The following is a 20,916-nucleotide window of genomic DNA, read 5'->3' as shown; positions in this document are numbered from 1 at the left end:
AGAGAACCCAAAATGTGACAGGGTAGTGGGATCCTAGCTTTACTTTCATTAACAGTAATGTTAAATGTTGAGGTCCCAGCACAAATATGGCTTTCATTTTAATACAAGTTAGTATTATCACCCTTTTCACCTGAAAATATTGTTGAGGTACACTTGGTGATACCTGCGCAACCATGGAACTGGGCTGAAGAAATGTCTGACTGACAGGTCCCCCTCCGCTTTGGCCTATGGACATGCTGGACATACTAACACTCTGACCAAGAGGCACATTCGGAACGCTTCCACCCTCGCCAGTGGGGAGCATTTGAGGATGAGCCAATGCTCCGGTGCCCTGTAGTGCGAGAAAATAGTTAAGGAACAATGTGATTTATCAATACGATGATTTCAAACAAAGATTAATTAATCATTTTAGTATAATTTAGGAAAGAGGTGAAATCGACATATAGACGTACAGATGCTGTAGGGGGGAGAGCAGTCTGGGAGTGGGTGTATGACTCCCCTTGCTGAGAGTACGCCTGGCTCTGTCCACTTGCATAAGATTCACAGCTGGCAGACCCAATGCTCTCACCTTCTGAGTGAAACACAGTTTAAAAAACAAGAAGGAATGCAAACATGCAAACTGTACTCTCTTATCCACGTCATAATATTTAAGTATTTTATAATATCTGTTAATTTGAACTTCCACTGTGTCAGTTATTTCATAATAATGTCCCATTAATTTACTGTGCACCTTTCTAATAAACGCCTGGCGTATGAAACATATCACAAAGGTGCATACTCTACCTGGCAAACTAAGGGCTGTCCCACTGAAAATATGCTGCTGTCTGACATGCTGGTCCACCTCAGGCAGTTCCTCAGACTCCTGCCCTCCTCCTCCTGCCCCTCCTCCTGCTCCTCCTCCAGTCTGTCCGGTGGCCACTGGCCCCAGTGAGGACAAGCAGGATGGATGAGAAAAGGTGTAGGAGGTAAGAGCAGAGTCTCTTCTCTCTTCAAAGCCCTGGTGCTGCTGGAGAAGCTGCTGCTGTCGACGCTCCCGTGACTTTTTGATGAGATTTACTCGGTCCCGGATGGATTTTCCTACCACCTTGGCATCGCTCTCGTGGAAGAAACCTGACTTCACCTGAGGTAACGGAGAGTAGCAGAAAGGGAGTTCATTAATTAATGGTTAGAGTTAGACTGAGGGAATCTAGGTCAGAAAGAGCTAACTTGAAATGGCTGATAAATGACTGAAGGATATCCTTCAGTCATTTATCATTTAGGTCATTTAGGATTTCGCCTGACCTTCCTTCAAGCTTTAAAGCATCAAAGTCTTTTCCCAGTCTACCCTACACTATACCTGGCACCCATGAACCCCCATCTACTAGTCAGGCATGGATTCTTCATGTGTCTCACCATCTCTAGAGCCACCTCCTCAGCGCTATCATTCTCCAGGTCATAGCTGAACTCGATGGCCTCATTGTCTTTGTGCTTCCCCTTCAGCTTCTTAGGCTCTTCAACCCAAATCCGGAGAGCCAGACAGTCCTGGGTGCCTGTGTCCTCCTCTGCCAGCTCGACCCGGACCCCTGTGTCCTCTCCAAAGAATGCATGGTTCAGAAGGTCTCTTATGGAGAGTCTGTCAAGGGAGTAAGGGATGGTAAAACAGGATGTTTTATGATTGCCTGGTGAGAAATAGTTCGTGAGACAGTGCAGCATGTCATGTTATGAAAATAAAACCTGCTCACCTCTGGCTCTTGTTCTGACGAATACAGCCTTCGATGATCTCTTTTATCTCTGGGTCATTTACTTTATCAAAGCTGGCTGGTTTTATACCCTGCAGAAAAAGAAAGAGGAAATGAATTTTACTTGACAGTTTCAACATGGAGCCACCCAGTTAGGGTCACATTAAAATAAACCTAAGAATATACAAAAGAGACTGTATGAGACGGATGCAGTTAAAGACACTCACGCTTGTAACTTTGCGATAGATCTGAGCTGCATTTTGGCACTCAGAGTAGGGGTACTCAGATGTAGCCATCTCCAACATGCACATCCCAAAGGCATAAACATCCACAGACTCGTCATAGTGTTCTTCATACATCTCTGGAGCCATAAACTCTGGTGTTCCTGTTAAGACCAGACAGTGGATCACAATTAATACCAAGCAGAGCAGCTACATACTACTGAACCACCATCATTGTTTACAATATGTATTTACTGTCACACAGTACTCCTCACAGAGCAGAAATGCCCCAAAGTGAATGGAAGAATTGGAATTCAATTGCAATGCTGAAGAATCTTCCTGGCACCTGCTCTTGCCCCTTGAATTAAACTTTACTGGGCCAAATGGTACTCACAGTGCACTGCATAAGTTGGCTCACAGAGTAGACATCTCATCCAAGGTCTATGTTTACATTAAGTGCCACCCATATGGATTTTAGAATGATTTTGTCAATAATTATCTATACTCCAGGCAACTAAGGCCCTAAGTAAAAATCTGGACAGTGCTGAAAGCAGGGAAAAGTATATTTATAGATCCTGACAGAGTTTGCTGATGTAGTTACTACATGTCTGGCATTGTTCTCGAAAGCAGTCGGTTTACTTATGTAGCCTACCTATGACACTCTTGGCAAAGGAGGTCCTCATCAGGGTGGCCAGGCCGAGGTCGCCTATCTTGACTGATCCTGTGGGGCCTGTTATGAAGATGTTGTCACACTTGAGGTCCCGGTGGACAATTGGAGGAGTCCTGGTGTGAAGGAAGTGAAGGCCCTTCAAAATTTGTCTACACCAACTCCTCAGGACCTTGGGTTTCATCACCTTGAAGCGCTTAAGGTAACTGTGCAGAGAGATGCCGTCAGAATCAAAGAGAATACAGTAATCAACCACTGATACAATAAAACGATAAAACAATATTATAAAAACCTCTCATTGCATGATCAGTCATGACTCTTTAAATAAATTTTCTTCCCCATCACAATAAGTGATGCGTGTTTTGCTGTAATCATAACTACTATTAATGAAAGTTTGCTCTTGAAAGTATGTCAAAGAAATACAGAAAGGTATGGTGGCATTAGAGGACTTTATATCAATCAGAGACCATGACTAATAACATGACAAAATCAAATGATGCAATAACAGTGAGCTGTCACTGTTGTGAAAGATGTGTGAAGGAAAATAGATATGAAGAGGTGGTGCTAACGTTTTGAGTGTTCCTGAAGTCATGAGTTCAGTGACCAGTACGATGCACTTCTTCCCACGGAGAACAGACTCCCAGGAATCATAGAAGCGGACAATGTTGGGGTGCTGAAGCCCCTTCAGCATCTCGGCCTCCTCCTTGAAGCGCTGCTGCTCCGCCTTGGTCAGCTTGCGGTCCTGAGGTGAGAGGTACATGTATCAAGTTACATGACATGAATGCGAACTCTTGCCAGACAAGAATTCACGTGATCACGTGATCCTGTTCAGAACCCCAAAATATCATAACACTGCTGGACACTGTGCACTAACACCCACTGCCACTAGATGGTACTAGCAACATGTAGTTGCAGCAGTGCTGAGACAACACCCAAGCTTTAGCTTTATAAAACACATTTCTACTGCATCTGCCACACATCCTCAGTATGGCGGACAGAATGGACACGGCAGAAATCCAATTCACTGGCACGAGCAGCTTCCCACAGGAACAGAGAGAGCCATTCAGTAATCCCTCTGTTAAAAACTGGTGCATAGGTTATTTATAAGACCTAAGACTCACGCACGTTATGTAGGAAGGTGTTCTGTTCTGCAGTAAAAAAAACGCACCTCTAGTGTTATATCTTGTATTTCTAGTGTATTTTTTCATTCTTCTTAAACCCACGATGCTCTCATCAATAACTTATGTTATGCTCACACAATAAAATACTTGTAATTCTCTTTAAATTATCTGAATACAAAGTCATTAGGAAACAGAATATGATATTGATGAATATGCAAGTGATGTGACAGTGATATGTTGTTACAGAATCAAACACAGTGCTGATAATCAAAGGACTTCACAGTGGAGGAGATCCTGACTGGCTCCACTAAATCAGTGTGTATTTTTAGACTTGTCACAAGCAACTGTTTTTGTCTGCTATTTCCACGTGTGCAAAGAACAAAGCATTTCAGGTCTATGGTCTTTTGACCTTTGCTGACCTTGTGACCTGCTCTTCGAGGGCATTTTTCGATGGTTCTGAAAAGTTTTAAAAGAAAGCGCGAAGAGCTCATTGCCAGGGGTTTGTATCTAACAACAGGTAATCCTCAAGCATTTAAGTGAAAGCAAAATATGATTAAAGAAAAAACCAAACAGCTCATCTGACTTAATATCTGTGAGGGAGTCGGATGGCAGCCATTGTCGTGTCACGAACAGACCTCACTATAAATAGGAGTCATCATAACACTGGCTTTCCATTGATCGATTCCATTGATGTTAAGCTTTTTGCTTTACACGAAGCTCCCCAAAAGGAGGCGGTGTACTGCAGACAGTTGGACGCAAACAAACAGATTTTCATGTAATGCAGTGTCTCTGTCACTGCATCTATCTATAACTATCATATGTTTTTTTCCTAGCTGGTGCTCTTGTTTTTGTGCCTCTGCTTCTCCTCCTCGCTGTGCCTGTGTTTCTTCTTTTCAGAGGTCTTTTGCTCTCTGTGTCTATACTGGTTCAGTGTCCTTTTCTGGAAGTACTGGTGGAGGCAATGTCTCCACCCCTCCCCTCTCAACAGGGAAGTAACATCAACAAAAAGGCAGCTCCTCGATGCACTATTATGGCTAAGAATAAGTTGCCCAGCCTTTGCTTGCCTTCATACTTTCATTCCCTTTAACAGTCTGTGCACAGGTGTGTCTGTCCATGCCTAGGTTTCAATGCAGCCTGTCAATCAACATGTTTTTTCTATCTTCTGTGCTTTTTATTGTCAGGGAGCACCACCGCTGTTTGGGTGCCTCTGTCCTCTGTCTCACTCCATAGTCAGAGCATCACTCTGCATCACTGTCTGGCACGGTGTGCGACAGACTGCTGCCTGTGTGTCCCTGTCTGCTGCCTCCTCAGCATCTATTGTGTCTCCCTCTGAGTCTCGCATCAGACAGCCTCAGGGTCAGCAAAGGTCACGGAGAGTTCAGTTGGTGAGATTGTGTCTAGACAGACTCTCACAAACCTACTCCCTACTCCCTACTGCATACCCACTTACACACAGGCACATACACACCCATATTTGCACAATCAGAGGCACAACAACAACAAAAACATCTCTAGATAAAAGCAATATGTGTGCCATTAATAACTCACAGCTGTCTTTCCATTGCACATCCAATGCAATATAATTACTGCTGTTAGGAGGCCCCACTCAAACTGACCTGTGTGATAAATGTATTAGAACACAATTCAACAAACTCATGAAAATGATGGTAATAACCTCAAGTTGAACACAACAGCAAATCAGTCCAACTTTGGTATAACGGCAATAACAAAAACAGATCTGACAAAACAAAATGGGACATAGCTACCACAAGAGAAAAGGGGACAGAACAGTCTCTCAACCATCAGATACACGGAAATTACAAAGCGGCAGCTCAGGAGGCCATGACACAGCCCTATTGTGACTGGCCTGGTCATTCTTCCTCTAGATCAGCCAGATTGTTCTCCATTTCTGCAAACTAACCAGGTAATTACTCTAGAATTTAAGCACATTGTAGTATCAAGAAAAACTAATGACAATTGTGTACATGTGTTGGTCAATGCCAAAAAAGCTGTTGATGAGTTAGTTGGCTAAATCATGGGCATTTAGGGCATAGTTATCCTAACTAATACCATGGCTGTGCACATGACAGCGCTATATGTACATAACTGACTGTGTACAGCAGGGTGGGTGGACAACTGCCATTAAGATCATAAACAACCAGTGACGGACTTAGTGCTCACATGCACATACATGTCAAGTCTGAAATGAACAACACTAGAAAATATGATGCAATCCCAGAGGATAATTATGTTCAATTTTTGTTGAGACTGTGTCAGAGAGATGCTGATTCAACTCTGGCATTTTTTGAAGCTGTAGTTTGTGGTATTCTTGCATCAGAGTGCATTATTACTGATTGATTTCATTCTTATTTTTGGCAACAAACAGTGGACAAGCTACCTGGATCACCATGCAAAATCAGGAAACCCTTCCAATACAGGAATAACCCTCTGATATAATTTCAGCAAATACTGAACATTAGAAGTTTCACACATGTAGTAGTATTATTATTGTAGGGTAAAGTGGTTAATCATATCCTGCTGCCATACTGCAATATGTTTGTTCCTGTTATTTTGTCCACACCTGTATAGTCAGCTTGGTCATGTAATGCTACTGTTACATGGAACTTCCATAGGAGGTCTCTAAGTACTATAACTCAGTAAACAGAGTATGACCTAAGACCTGGTCATGCACTGTGAGATTTTTTTGGATCAGACATCTGGTAGAGCAGAAGGTCAAGCTGCAAGTTAAGTAGCCTCATAAAACACAAGGAGAAATAGACAGGATATGGCTTACAAGGCACATTTGGTAGGGCTAAGAGGCTGGTCATTAATACCAAAGCACGTGAGCCCTAACACATCTATTCTGGCAAACACCAAGCACGAGTATCAGATATCATGCAAACCACATAAGATGAACTGGCTCTGATGGTTACATTCTTGTCTGTGGGAGGAGTGTGCCTCAGCTACAGCGAGATAAATAGGGTTGGTTTAGCACACTATCAACAAATAAGGGAGCGTTATTCTCGCTGTAGGTGGATAATTGTACATTTATGAGGGTGTTTGTAGTATGTATTGCCCTGCAGCGTGGGAGTAAGCATGTCAGCACTTGAAAATCCAAGGTGGCGGGTGGCTGGGATTAGATTACTGTAAGCTACAACAGCTCAGACTAACAAGATAGATCGCTGGAAAAGGGCTGGCCTGCATGTCGGATTAGAACCCCAGGCCAGTAGGCCAAGTTCACTAACCTCTATAGATCCCTCTAACCAATACAACACATTAGCCGTTTCTGTTTAGGAGACCCCTTGTGAGCAAGAGGTCACATGTTGTATGTTTTACAGCTATGGTGCACAGAGGTAGAGGCAACTTCACTGCTATAATGTAGCCAGCCAACTAGAGGATACACAACATCTGAGTTATGGTAAGAAACCATACGTCAATAAAAGTGTAAATACACATTAGGGTGTTAATGGGTTTATTAGATAACATCAGTGCTACTTATCCTAAAAGGAGCTTCAGAGGGCTTCTCTGTCATGGATGATAATCACGTCATAACAGTTTGATCATAATTGCTTTATTGAAATTTTATTAAGTAATACAGTTAATGCCAGCGTTGTGTGGTTAATGTCTCAAACATTCAATAGAAATTGAATCCCTGCTGCCGGTTAGGTAATGAACATTGTGGTGGGAGGATTCAGCCCGAGGGACTCTTGCCAACTGCCACTGCCCTAGTTGAACATGCGTCTGGTCAGTTAGGTTGGATCGATTCCACGCGGGTCTCGTCAGTTCAGCTGCGGTCCATTAGATTTGGCCACTTCTAATTTTAGTCAACCATCAATGGTCTGTCTTTGCTTTACCTGACCTAACCCAACTGGTATTTCATAATGAGAAGCAACCCAGATAATCTCCAGCTCCTCGCTTTGCTGTTGTTGTTTGTTACATTGAGCCAAAGAATTATGAACATAAAAAAACAACTTTTACAAAGACTGAAAAATAGTCATAACAATGTTTTCTAAAAAGATATTATTTCTAACATGAGGCAAACAGTTGGCAGTGACCAGAGATGATCTCTCAATGTTGTTAATGGCTAAATTATCATGTCAGCTGCCAAACTGGGGGACTCAACTGTATATAGGTGAACAAGGGGTCAAGATTCTGTGTCAAAGGCACTACACACTGAAATACAATGTCAATATAGCTCTTAACCAAGTCAAAACTTGTCAAATGCCCTTAGTAATGATATGTTGTTTTACTAAGAAATGTGGCATTGTGTTTGCAGCAGGCAACATCCTGATCATATTTACCTGCAGACATAAGCTCAAAAGGCTGTATAACAATACATGTTAAATCACACGGCATCATCATCATGGCAGCCTTCGGCACTGAGGTTATTCAGACCTGAAAACTGCTCTAGTGTTTGTAGTCCTGTGAGTGTGGCTGGGCTGAGCTGAGCTGGGCCAGTCTGGGATGACTGGGTTGAACCAGTCTGGTTTCTGCCGCCCGAGTTATGCTGTCTGTGCAGGGTTTTTGTTCCAGCCTGACAGGCACCCACTGTAATTAACTCCCTGGATCACTCTGCATGCTCACTCACACAGACAAAAAGTGATGGGGAGAGAGAGAGATGGAGGGAGAGAGGGACGGAGAGTGAGAGCAAGAGAGAGAGAGAGAGTGAGAGAGAGGGCGATAGGCAGAGGCATACAGTGGCATATGTTGACACAGACGGACAGAGAGCAACAGCTCGCACACAAATGTAATACATGTCACATACAAACACATCCAGTTAGGGTGATGGATGGCAAACACACTAGCAAGAGAGATATATAGCCCTGCCCTTTAAGGTGTGGAATTCCCAGGGACACGGAGAGGAAAGAAGAGAGATGGTGTCCGCACTGTGAACTTTAATTACCCACTCTTTCAAGCTGCATTTGGACAGCTAATCCCCTGGCTTCCCTCTCTTTGTGGACACAGGAGGAGAGGAGCTAGGTGCTCCCAGGCTGCAGTCTCTCAGGATAGTGGAGATAGCATCAATAGCATCAAATAGTGTATTGGCTAGTCATGTACAGGCTGTTTATCATCCTCTCCCATCCAGTGATAGCAAACTAGAAATGTTGCACAGACTGTTCGTGGTCTTATAGCCTTATGATATATAGACAGACTGTCTTCCGTGCTTGCAGTTTGATTAATGGCACCTGCGCTTCCAACTGGAAATTACTGTGAATTTGTGTGAGTGTGAGGAATTGAGTCAACCTACAAAACTAAACTATAATACAGTTGTGAATCTTTTAAATTCAACAAGAATTATTGTTTATTATCATCCTTAAGTGAGATACATCCACACAAAAATTATCCATCATTGCATCCAGGACAAATTAGTGCTGATGTCATGTCTATCATTATTAACACAACAAGCCCCATGCACACTATCATTATTATTCTGATCACTATTGTCCATTCTAATGCCACTTTGCACTGAAACTGTGTACAAGCTTTAGTAAGGTGGGTTAAAAGGTACAGATCACGTGACCTGAGCGACTAGAACGTTGCACTGAATGTGGCACTGGATCCATCTATAGGCGTGTGACCAGGCCACTGTGTACCGTCTGTGTGTATGTGCATGTATGCGTGTATTCATGTGTCTCCTTGCATGTGGTAACTTAGCATTAGCTACACGACTGCTCCCTGGGAGGGATGCCATGGTAATCCTCTGTTTGGCTCATCATCTCCCCCTCTTTCTCCCTCTCTCTCTCTCTCTCTCGCTCTCTTTCTCACACTGACCATCACCTCCTGTGCCTCCCTCATTTCTTTCTCACACTGCCTTTTTCCCATCTCCTGGCTGCTGCTCTGTGTGTCAGGGTCTCATTCTGTTTTTCTCTCAAAGGCTATCTTCCTATCTGTTCATAATTTAAAATCTAGTTAGACGATAAAATATGCAATGTGAGTGTTTCCGCTTGATGTGGCCATTAATGTCCTAATGCCTAACAAACAAATAACCAGTAAAAACTAGGGACTCCCCATGGGACTTAATTTGACCCGGTGCATTTATGGAGACAATACTGGATATCACACATTCAATATGGGTGCGTAAATCAGCTTAGACCTACTGTCTTTTCATTTTCAAAAATGCTTTACCAGCTCAGATTTGCTCACGCTCCTGAGCCAAGGCAAAATACAGTGCGGCGCCTTTGAATGTCATAAAAGTGGCAAAACATATTAGTGATAACATTATTACTGAAGGTTAAACAGACTACATTTGGAAGCTGAGCAGATCTCTCAGGGAAGAAAAAGGCCAGATCAAGTGTTTAAGTAGGACTGAACAGGAGCTGTGGAAGTATGATAAACCAAGTAGCAGAGCCCAACTGCTGATGTGAAGCTGATTCACTAGGTGTTGGCGCAAAACCAGAAAAGGTGATGGGGGCATGCCTGCTGCTTGTTAGTCCAACAGACAGAGCCTGATCTCAAGGATTAGTCAAGGCTCTTGTTTTGGAATTAGCTCCAAACCAAACACATGACTGACTTTTCTCACACAAAGCCAGCAGTCAAATCAGATGGCTTACCATAACACAGCTCTCTATTGTGGGGCCAAGAGTCAGAGGGATGCATTTCTTCTCTCCTCCACAAGTCTGTCTCCCACCACATGTTGAATTCACACCATCTAACAATGTTGCCCATTACTTCTGAGCATAATGAATCCGGCTGGCTATGGTATGCCGTGTTCTGGTATAAAACATTTATCACATGTCATTATTTTCCTCCCACCGCAAAGTCAACGCATGACTCAGAGTTTGTTACAGTAATGTTTACTGTTGTTACACCTACATTTGCTGCAGTGTTCCTATTTGCTCTGTGCTCACAAAATGCATCCCATTCAGAGGTTCCCTTTCACATGACGATTTCCATTACATACCTCATTACATTACACAAAGAGTGGGCTGGGACATGTATTGTACAGTAGCCTCAGTTATACCCAGACAAATGTTTAAACTAGCATGGCCATAATTAGAACAATAACTTCTCATTTTAAAACTAGTGAAATATGTTCAGTGCTTGATTAATGATAGATAGATAGATAGATAGATAGATAGATAGATAGATAGATAGATAGATAGATAGATACTTAATTAATCCCCATGGGAAATTCACAATTAGCTTGTTTAAAAATCAATTTCCATAAAGAAACAATTTTCAGGAGCTATGAGGAGCCCCAAACACTACAACTACAACACAGTGTTATTAATAGAATAAAAAAAAATTAATATGTTAGTACCATGAATGAACCCTCATAATTTACTCCAATGCAAGAAATGCTGTTTCTAATAGGATACCCTATCACAACAAGAAGAGGCGCTGACAGCCTAAGATTCTATTATTCATAACAGTCCTAGAAAAAGCAAAGCTTCTACATTCAGTTTGTGCTGTCACTCAACTACAAGCGATGCTCCTCCTTTTCACCCCGGTCTCCACTGAACCGCAGTCTCTCAGTATGAAAAGCAAACAGACAACGTGCTGAGATTTCCAGATTTCAGGAGGAAGGGCTCCTGGGACACATCTAATGCTATTCACTTCAAAAGCACAACACTGGGCATAAAACTCTCAGACGCACACTAATTGGAAATATTATTTGCTGATATAAAGTATTTTTATTTACCTCTTGTGTTGTGTACACATTCTGGATTCTTTAAGTGCATTGATTATTTTGGGTTTATTTCAATTTCAGCTATTTGTGCCAGCTAATGCAGAATTGATAATTATGTATAATGATGGTGTGAAAGAAAATAAAACAGATTGTCTTACCTGCAGTTCACACCAAGCCACCTCCACCCAAGTCTCTGTGTCCAGGCCTTTATACACAGTTTTGAAGGCTCCTCTGCCCAGTTCAATGTCAAACTTGAGGAACCTGCCTCCAGGAGAGGTGGCCACAGCCTTCATCTCTGCCTCCTCCTCCTGCTCACGGTCCCTCTCCTTCCCCCTCTGGGTGGGTGTGGAGGATGGAGGGTCCTTGCCAGGCTCCTGGCTGGAGCTGGGACAAGACGGGTCATGGCCCAGGGCAGCGCAGGACGAAGCAGCCCCTTGTTGCTGGGCACCGCCGGTGAAGACTGAGTCCGTGGAACGCAACTCCAGGTGGGGGGCACTGTGGGGCGCCTCGGGGGCCACCTCCACCTCATCATCCTCCTCGCAAATCTCAACACTCTTCCTGAAGAAGCGCTTCTCCCTCCTCAGTCGTTTCTGACCAGTGTCCGCCGGTAAGGAGGGCGCGGAGATTGAAATCGGTTTGACTATGGTCTCCTCGCCCTCCTTGGTGGCTTCCCCTCCTCCTCCTCCTCCTCGGATTCCTCCATCCTCTCCTCCTGTCGCTCTCCTCTCCTCAGTCCGGGAGGAGGAGAGGTCTGAGGGGGTGCTGCGTGTCCTCTCCCTCTGTTGGTTGGCCCTGCCCTCCAGCTCCGTGTCCTCCTCCCTCTGTCCATCAGGTTTCTCCGAGGAGTCCTCGGTGCCTGTGGGCTCTCCTGGGTCAGTAGCCATGGGGAATGACCTTTCCCACCCCTGCTAGACCTCCTCCTCCTCCTCCTCCAAACCTTTGCTCCTCCGTCAGTCCCCGTCTCTCTCTCTTTCTGTGGTCACCCACTCACCCCTTCTAGTCTGTCAGATTGTTCTTCCAGTGCTGCAGATGACTGATGCCCCTCTTTGGCCAAACTGGCGACCCTCTCCCACTTTTCCTCCGTTCTTTTCCTCTCCTTTTTTTTTTTTTAAAAAAAGCTTTACAGTAGCACAGGAGGATGAGACCACAGGTGCTGGAGAATAGTTTCTGTCCTCACTTTCCTCCTCACCATATCCTACATTTTCTTCAGAACCCACGCAGGTGCAGTACTAATCAAAGAAAACCACGCGTCTCCCGGCTCTTACAAACACACACTAAAACCGGGAGTTTTATCAAGTCTGTCCGGAAAGCTGCAGTGTTTTTCTTTCAAACTGCTGTTGTGTGAATATCTTCAAGTAAGCCCTGCAAGACATAAACAAAACACTGCATTAATATTCAGACAGTCAGAGGAGACAATTGCTGCCATGTTGTTGACATTTTTAGCTCTCGAGCGAGTGAGATACTGTTTGTGTTTGATGAGATATCATCTGAGCAGGTCACAGGGTGCCCTATACTTCACAGGGACAAAATGAACCAACATCAAAAAGGTAACCTCAGAGAAAAATTCTCACGGCAGCTTTGTCGGGTGAAGGACTGTCAGAGTAGCCTAGTTAGTCTGTGTGAAAGTACATGTAAATTGGACAGGGTTAGATATGAAATGCTGAAACAAGTCACAAAGAGGAAGAGTTGTTACTGATGCAACAGCTCTGACCAACTGCTGCTAATTCTTGAAAAAAAAAAAAAAAAAAAACAGTGTTTCCCATGACAATGTGAAGTGTTGATTGCCTGTAAAACTTCTGCTGATGCAATTGGCAATTAAGTTCATTATGAAGTGAAATGTTGCAAACATTAACATTTACATTAACATTTTGAAGATCTCCAAATTTTGTGAAAATATTTCCGATATCAGACATAGGTTAAAAGTAACTTGAGAATTGGAGAACATTATTTCTGACTCAGTATAATAGACTCTGACCGCCCAAGTTATAACATTATATGGTAAGAATATTGCAAAACTCATGCATAAGAGCACTCACACTTTAATCTGCCAAATAATAAAAAGCTTCATCGTTGTTGTGGACTAAAATTTAAGTCTTCAAAGGATATCCAGTTAGCCTGGTCAACAATTACACATGCCTTCAACAACCATCAAGTGCACGTTTATCTGCGTCTTGTGATTTAAGTTGTGTTCAACAGCTCCATTAGTCAACAGAAAGCTGCAGTTAGGAGTATGCGATCCCGACCATTAAATATGGATGATGAACTATGGGCCGGTTGAGTGTGAATAATTCATACACAGAGGGGCTGTTGAACTGTGCTGGAGTGACTACACCACACATCTGCAACAAAGGACTCATAAATATACACAACTATGATTACGATTATCATCAGCACAGGCATCCACCAACAGTATTACATAGTGCATGTCCAGTCAACCATCGAGGCTGGGTGATGGGAGACAGTTTCAAACTTGCCCTTGGCGCTATCCTCTGCCAGCATGAAGGTGACACTGAACACAGCAGCAGGTTTCCTCTGCCATGGCAATCTCTGTGCAATAACGTAACTCGTTCATTGTTTGGGTATGTTGTTTGTGTGTGTGTGTGTGTGTGTGTGTGTGTGTGTGTGTGTGTGTGTGTGTGTGTGTGTGTGTAGGTGTGTGAGAGTACATTACCAAGAAATGTTTTTGACATCTTTATCTTCACTTCTCTATCACTCTCCATCTGTCCCTAGGTATCACATCTCCTCTGCCTTCTGACAGCCAATAATCTCTTGGTGGCTGCATCAGTTACATTAGACACCAGCCAGCCTGAAGTTACTCTGGAGCCTGTAACTGAGAGGAATTACAGATACAATAAAGCCCAAAGTCACCATTTATGATTAAGGATCTGAATTTCCAGGAAGTGAAGTTGCTAATGCATATCAACAACAAAAGCTGCACAGAAGGAATGTGGCAGTCGTGGGAGTGTAATGGTGCAGTAAATGGAAAGTAAAAAGTGCAGTCGGGGTCAGGGTGTTCACTCACTTTGCATATTAGTTTCCAACTCAACACATATTATTTTACAAATGAACACGTGGGACTGTTAGGGGCCACTGCTGTCAGGCACCCCTGTCTAGGGTTACAGCACCCTTAGCTATGAAGGTATCCACAAGAACCACATGAGTACAAGTCAGTCTCAGTCAGAGTCAGAGTCAGAGTCAGTCAGCCCTCTATGTGTGCTCCTCGCTGCCCGTCGGTGCTCAGTCAAAGTTACAGCACAGAGTCTAGACTTTTTTCTGTTTTTCTTCAGTTTTAATGAGCAAAGCCCACCATGACCACTGGTGGCTCGTCTAGTGGCTTGCAGCAGCTATTATCTCTTTTATAATGCCGTCATTAACACTCACATCAAGCCTCTCGTGGGCAATGCCAGGAGCTGTCAGTCAAATTAAAAACACAATAGGCTGATATAGACCAACCGCTAAGACGCTCCTGAAGAAAGATTTCAAGTTCAGCCACATTCCCGAGACACAGACACATGCTCATAGAAACAAGCTGTAATTAGCATTAAGCTACAGCCTCCTACACACTCCACACCTGACACAATAATCAAATTGCAAAAGTGATGTATACATATACATTGTTATATAGGTTACTTTCTGGAAATTGGAAAGAGAAGCCATTTATAAATAAAATAACCAAATGGATGGGTCTGTTTTAGCTTAGTAGCAACTGGATTTACTACTGATATCTGACAAATCTAGGTACTTTATTGCCATTGCATACCTCAGATATTACAGTTACGGCAGCTACTTTGAGAGAACCTGTGCAGCAGAGTCTCCAATTATATTCTGTGTTTCCTCATATTGTTCCACCCTACTGCAAGGGCTGTGGTTTTTTGATTAGTTTATACATGTGAGAAAATAGTGAGAAAATAACCATCAAAATTTCCTTGACTTCCAGGTGATGTACTCTAGTACATTTTTTTGGTTGAACAAGCGGCTGAAGACTCAAAGATATTCAATTTAAAATGAGCAACAAATCCTCACATTAGGGAAGGTTGAGGCAGAGAATGTGGTTCATTAAATGATGACTACACTGATTAAACAACTGTCTACTCATTTCAGCACTACAGTAACCTTAATAACAGAGAACAAGTACCTGATCTTCGATTTCATGTACAATGACCGTGATAAAAGGACAATTATTTGCATTAGGGTGACCCAGAGGGGATATACTGTAGTATACAGTGAGACTAAAAAGGTAAAGGCTAACAGGATGTGGAGAGCATAAAGGGGGAAAAACAACAGGCGATAAAGAGAGGGAAGTTGCCCTTTAAACAGGAGCTTATTCGCCCATGTCCCCAGGGCAAGGAGTTCCCATGAAAGCCACATACCGGACAGAGTTATCACAGTACATCAAACACGTTCAACCCCATCGTTGTCTCTCATACCCGCCCAGTCTCCCTTCCAAACACACACACATAAACACACACACACAGATGCAGATATGAGACACACACCAGCAAGGTAGAACAAACTTTGTGTTTCACTCTCTCTCTCTCTCTCTCTCTCTGTCCATCTCGCACCCTTTCTATCTTTTATACACAGACAAAAACACACACACACATACACACACACACACACGCATCAAAAGCAAACCCTCACTCGCACCCAAACCACATGTCCCCTTTCAATGAAAGAATGCTGAAAGGAATTTCCTGACACCAGCCAAATGACCAAGCAACTGCCCATGTGGGCAAACGTGGTAAACCAAAGTTGAAGATAACAAAAAAGCAACGCCACAGCTGAAACTGTGACATCTCGCTTCAGCAGCAAAAAGACTACCTGGCATGTAGCATGCGGCAAATTCACACGTCAGAAACACTGTCTGTTAATTTTTCTATCAGTGCTGGAGTATACATGAGAACCAAACATCTGATGGGCTGCACTCTGCCTGCCCTCCAGGCTTCTGTGAGGCTCCTACACGGGGAGAACACCTGCAGCTGCCTAATCATTTCTGAAATGTGCAGCGAAAATCATTGTGACAGCGTTGCTTCACAACTGCCAAGGATGTGATTTCTGTTCTATCCTGAAAACACACTAAGAGGCCATGTTTGTTTTCACTTGATTTTTTTGTTATTTGTACTCAAAGTTTGAAGATGAGGAGAGGGAAGCCCTACATATGCTTGCTCTCGCCTCAAAAACAAACACACACAGAAGTCAAATGCGCTGCAATCCTGTTGCACTTTTTACATCCCTTACTTCATGGGGATACACACATTAATCCCCTGAAACCAAACTGACGCTGGAAAATTAGGCAGGCAGACAAAGGACGAGCCAGGGGACTCTGTGTGCGTGCGCACAGACAGCGGCGTTTTTTTTGCAATTGAGGGGGACATGTAGATGAAAAGAGTGAATAAAAAGTGGTGAGGGGGACAGGAAGGGATTGTAGTTGGTGGGAGCAAGCGGACAGCAGAGTTTCAAAAAGAGAGAGAGAGAGAGAGAGAGAGAGAGGGAGAGGGAGAGGGAGAGAGAGAGAGGGGGAAGGAGAGATGGCGCGAGAGAGGCCAGCTAGTAGAAGGGGTGGGAAAAATGTGTGTGTGAAAGGGAACAAGAGAAAGATAAAGAGAGGGGGGTGGCACAGACAAAAAAAGGGGGCTGAGGGAGGGGAGGGGGGATTTTGCCTGATAAAATATGTGCCAGTGTTTGTGTGAATGAAAGCAGTGACTATAGCTAAATTTCTGCCTGAACAAAAGCAGCTACAGTTGTGCATAGGGAGGAGAGGAGAGGAAGAAGAGAGGAGAGGAAGAGGAGGAATGCTTTTAGTGGTTGGACAAGGCTGAAAACATGAGGTGATTACATTAGCATAGGAATAGTTTCCATTGGTATGTCCTGGGTGCAGAGGGTCAAGGGGGAAGTACTAAACCTGTTAAAATACTCAACCTGCACTCTAAGGACCAAAAATTAAATCGATTGGTCAATTGACAGAAAATTGTCATCTATTTTCATAATCGATTCATCATTTCAGGCATTTTTAAAGGTAAAAATGGCAAACAAACATTCACTAGTGACAGATTCTCAGTTGTAAGGATGTGCTCCATTTTCTTTCAGAACAAGTTTTCATGTACAAGGAATACTGTAAAACTCAAGAAGCAATAGAAAATTGAAATTTACAATTAAAATATGTAAAAAAGTGAAAATTACTGTAGAGTGTTGAAATGTGTAGAAATTAACAGGATGGAATATGCAAAATGTTTACTGGGGAATGTAAAAATGTTCACAGTATAAAGAATATGGGCAATGTACAAAAATAATAATGTGACGATTACATATATGATGATAGTCTCACAGAACGATCCCCGAGGTCACTCAGTTCACTTTGAACAACTTCAGGGAAATCAACACTTTTGTGTTGATATTTTTTGTTGTTGTTGTTTTTCATTAAAAACTCATTTTTATGACTTTATGCCTAATACTAATGTTACAAAACTGCAAATTTCTACCTGATTTTGAAGTGAAGGTGTATTGTCAGTTAGAATTCAGGTGTAAAGAAATGACAGCACAAGTGTATTATGTGCGAGTATGCGTGTGTTGCAGTCTTTTAACAATGTCTCTTCTTGCACTGCCAGCTACACTAGTTTGCATATAATCCCTTTGTTGATCACTGGACTGTAGAGTGAGCATTGTTGTACCAAGGAGTCACAGATGAGTGCAAAGGTACAGCAGACACTTTCAGCTGGAGACTGCGAGAAATGTCAAAAGTCTGGTTGACTTTAGTTGTATGAGTATTACTGTGTGGATCAAATCCAACTCAAATTCAAGCCAATACCTGCCTGCAACAACAACCCCTTATAAATGAACCACCTAAACCTATCCAGTCATTTCCCAGCTCAGTCCCACAGAGATTTAAAGAGGAGATGGAGGCTGAGTGATGTGGGGAGTCAGGGCAGAGGTGGCACAGGTTCTGAGAGCTACTGACCAAAATTCAAATGGCAGCTACTCTAAAGATCACAGGTCTGCATCTGAACTCTGCAGCTCAGCTGTTGATCGCAGCGGCGGGTAAAAACAAAGACAATATTTGTTCAGTGAGGCCTTGTCTAACAAGCATGACTTCTGCCATACAGTCACAACAGGATACATTACTGTAAGTGGCAGGTGTAAACCTTCAAAGGGCTGACTTTGTGTGTGCTGCTGTCGCATTGAAAAACAGGAAGTGGAAACAATCACAATTAACTACAATGTTCAGGACGAGCACTGTGCAACATACACAGCCAAAGGGAAGAGAGGACGCTACAAATTGAACCCACAAGCTAATGTCTTAATGAATAGATCATGAAGATCGCTCTGAAAAGCATCATTCATCACAGACATTCAAGAGCAGTGTGTGTGCAACTGAACAAGAAAAGATAATGAAATTAAAACTGCTCCCAGACTGTTCCCTCTCCTGCTCTGTGATCGCACAAGTTGGTTCAGCACATGCTGCTTCTCCTGTGCGTCTTCTGTCTGGGCTGCGTTTTGAAAAACCTGATAAAAAATATCAAATGCTGGCCACTAGAATCAAAACACACAATGATTGTTCTCTTCCCATTAGGGAAACTCAAGGCTGAAAACACAACAAGGACTTTTGTCCAATCCAGGTCAAGCATGGGAGAGTGGAGTGTAGGTAGCACACACAGAGTACTGTTCACTGAGAGAGAGAGAGAGAGAGAGAGAGAGAGAGAAAGAGAGAGAGAGACAGACAGACAGAGAGAATATGTGTTATCTAACCTCCCTTTTTGTTCTCTTTTATTCCCCTCAGCGAACAGAACCATCCCATACCAAAGGATTCCTCTAATCCAGGTGAGAGAAAGGCTCCTTAATCAGCCAATGATGAATCGGGATTACATGTTACTAAAGTGGCTTACTACTCCAAGAGCTCATATCAGCAATTGAGCCTCTTTTATTCCTGCAAATGGTGTCCAAACTTTTATGGATGATGGAGTGCTCAGAGATCGGTAAAGTGTTTATTTCAGGACTTTAGCAGCTGTCAGCCTTTTTTAAAAGAGGAAGCATCCTCCCTAATGTTTTGAGTACTCCACTATTGCTCTCAGTGGGACTATCAGATGCACCGTTTTGATATATGTCTATAAAATATCAATACAGGAGTTGGGGATGGGGTGCTTGCTATTCATAATTTATGGATATCATATGCAATCAGAAAAATCCAACAATTAATGCACAAATTTGTTATTTCTAAGAGACACAGGTGGAAATGACATTTTCTTACATATTGGACTAATTGTTTAAAGCAAAGACCCTGCTCACTGGCTCTGAAGCAAAATGCAATTAATGTACGTTATTTATAGGCTATAGCATATACAACATGCCTGGATGTGCAGGCACCATGAAGTACAGCTATTGGCTGGCTGGTGTCTCAGCTGACTTTCTAAACGTCATGCAAACGGTGAAAGACACCAAGTGCAATCGCCATACAGGGCAAGAGCATATGTGACTAAGACGACTGACACCACCACAAATCAAAATCCGCCAAAAACCTCCTTAAGTGGCCTTTAGTGGCCTGAGCACAGGCAAATCATTCAAATGATGGGCTGAACTGTTGTTGTGTGAGGGCCTGTCAGTGAGTCTGCCCGCAGGTCTGCACTTGACTGAAGTGTTTTTACACAGCATAATTTATTTCAGAATAATAGGCTGCCATAGGAGAGGATAAACAGGTAATGAGCAAGCTTGTGGTACTTAAACACAATGGACAATATAAAAAAACAAGATAATGTCTCACTATGGATCACTGTCTTGCCATGACAGCATAATTTTACGAAAATGACTATGTGCTCTGTAATAGAAAATAACAACAAACATCACTCACCCAAATGCAACATCGTAGCTCGTCGGTCCAGCGATATATTTTTTAAAAAAAAAAACGAGCTAGTCAGCTAGCTATCTCACTGATAACTGAATTTTTTTTCTTATTAATTATTATTCCTATTGCTATTTACAAACGTTATTACACGATATTTTACAAAGGGCTTTTCTGCCTACAAAATTATTTTACACCCACTGAAAAAATACATTTACAAAAAGCTTTAGAAAAAAAGTCGCGGGTTCGTTTGTTCAGCTCTTTACATTTTATACGCTTGCCGCGGTGCTGTCGGCTTGAAAATCCCCACCGGAGCCGTCGAGCCTCGGTCTGTGTGTGAGAGACAGGCAGAGAGCACTTGGTGTACGTGTTCCAGTTCAGACGATGCTTGCCGCTGGTTCACAGATTTCCCCACTCGCTGCTCGGTGTGTTGGCTCCAAGTTGTGCGACTGGCCATTCATGTGTACCCGAATAATGTCAGTAACTTATGTACATAATTTACAACGCACGACTCCGACGGCCTTCAGCAGCAGGTTCTCGTGTGTACTGAGGCGCTCTGCCTGCCCGTTCTCACTTGCCACAGGGCTCATCATCATCCTGAACAAAACTCGCAGTTCGCTCGCTCCGCCACAAGAGGGCGGCGGCGCTACGTGTTTATATCGACGGCTCGTTATTTGACTTCGATGCTGCGTTCAATGCTACTCGTAAGCTTCCGTTTCAGGACGGCAA

The 20,916-nt window shown here is 43.1% G+C and overlaps 1 protein-coding gene across 1 annotated transcript in view; it reads right to left on the bottom strand.

The window, feature by feature from the left end:
* LOC108876449 (serine/threonine-protein kinase WNK1-like) overlaps positions 1-20,848 on the bottom strand; it is a 35,995-nt gene extending 15,147 nt beyond the window's left edge. Inside the window, 10 exon segments of the mRNA XM_018665964.2 lie at positions 131-331; positions 453-571; positions 784-1,120; positions 1,393-1,612; positions 1,722-1,810; positions 1,946-2,103; positions 2,592-2,812; positions 3,176-3,348; positions 11,516-12,719; positions 20,197-20,848. Of these exon segments, the coding sequence (XP_018521480.2) occupies positions 131-331; positions 453-571; positions 784-1,120; positions 1,393-1,612; positions 1,722-1,810; positions 1,946-2,103; positions 2,592-2,812; positions 3,176-3,348; positions 11,516-12,241 (2,244 nt within the window). The 5' untranslated portion in view covers positions 12,242-12,719; positions 20,197-20,848.
* Between the last annotated feature and the right edge of the window lie 68 nt (positions 20,849-20,916).

This window comes from Lates calcarifer, linkage group LG6 (genome assembly GCF_001640805.2).
Source record: "Lates calcarifer isolate ASB-BC8 linkage group LG6, TLL_Latcal_v3, whole genome shotgun sequence".
NCBI lineage: Eukaryota > Metazoa > Chordata > Actinopteri > Centropomidae > Lates > Lates calcarifer.
This window is presented reverse-complemented; position numbering and strand designations above follow the sequence as displayed.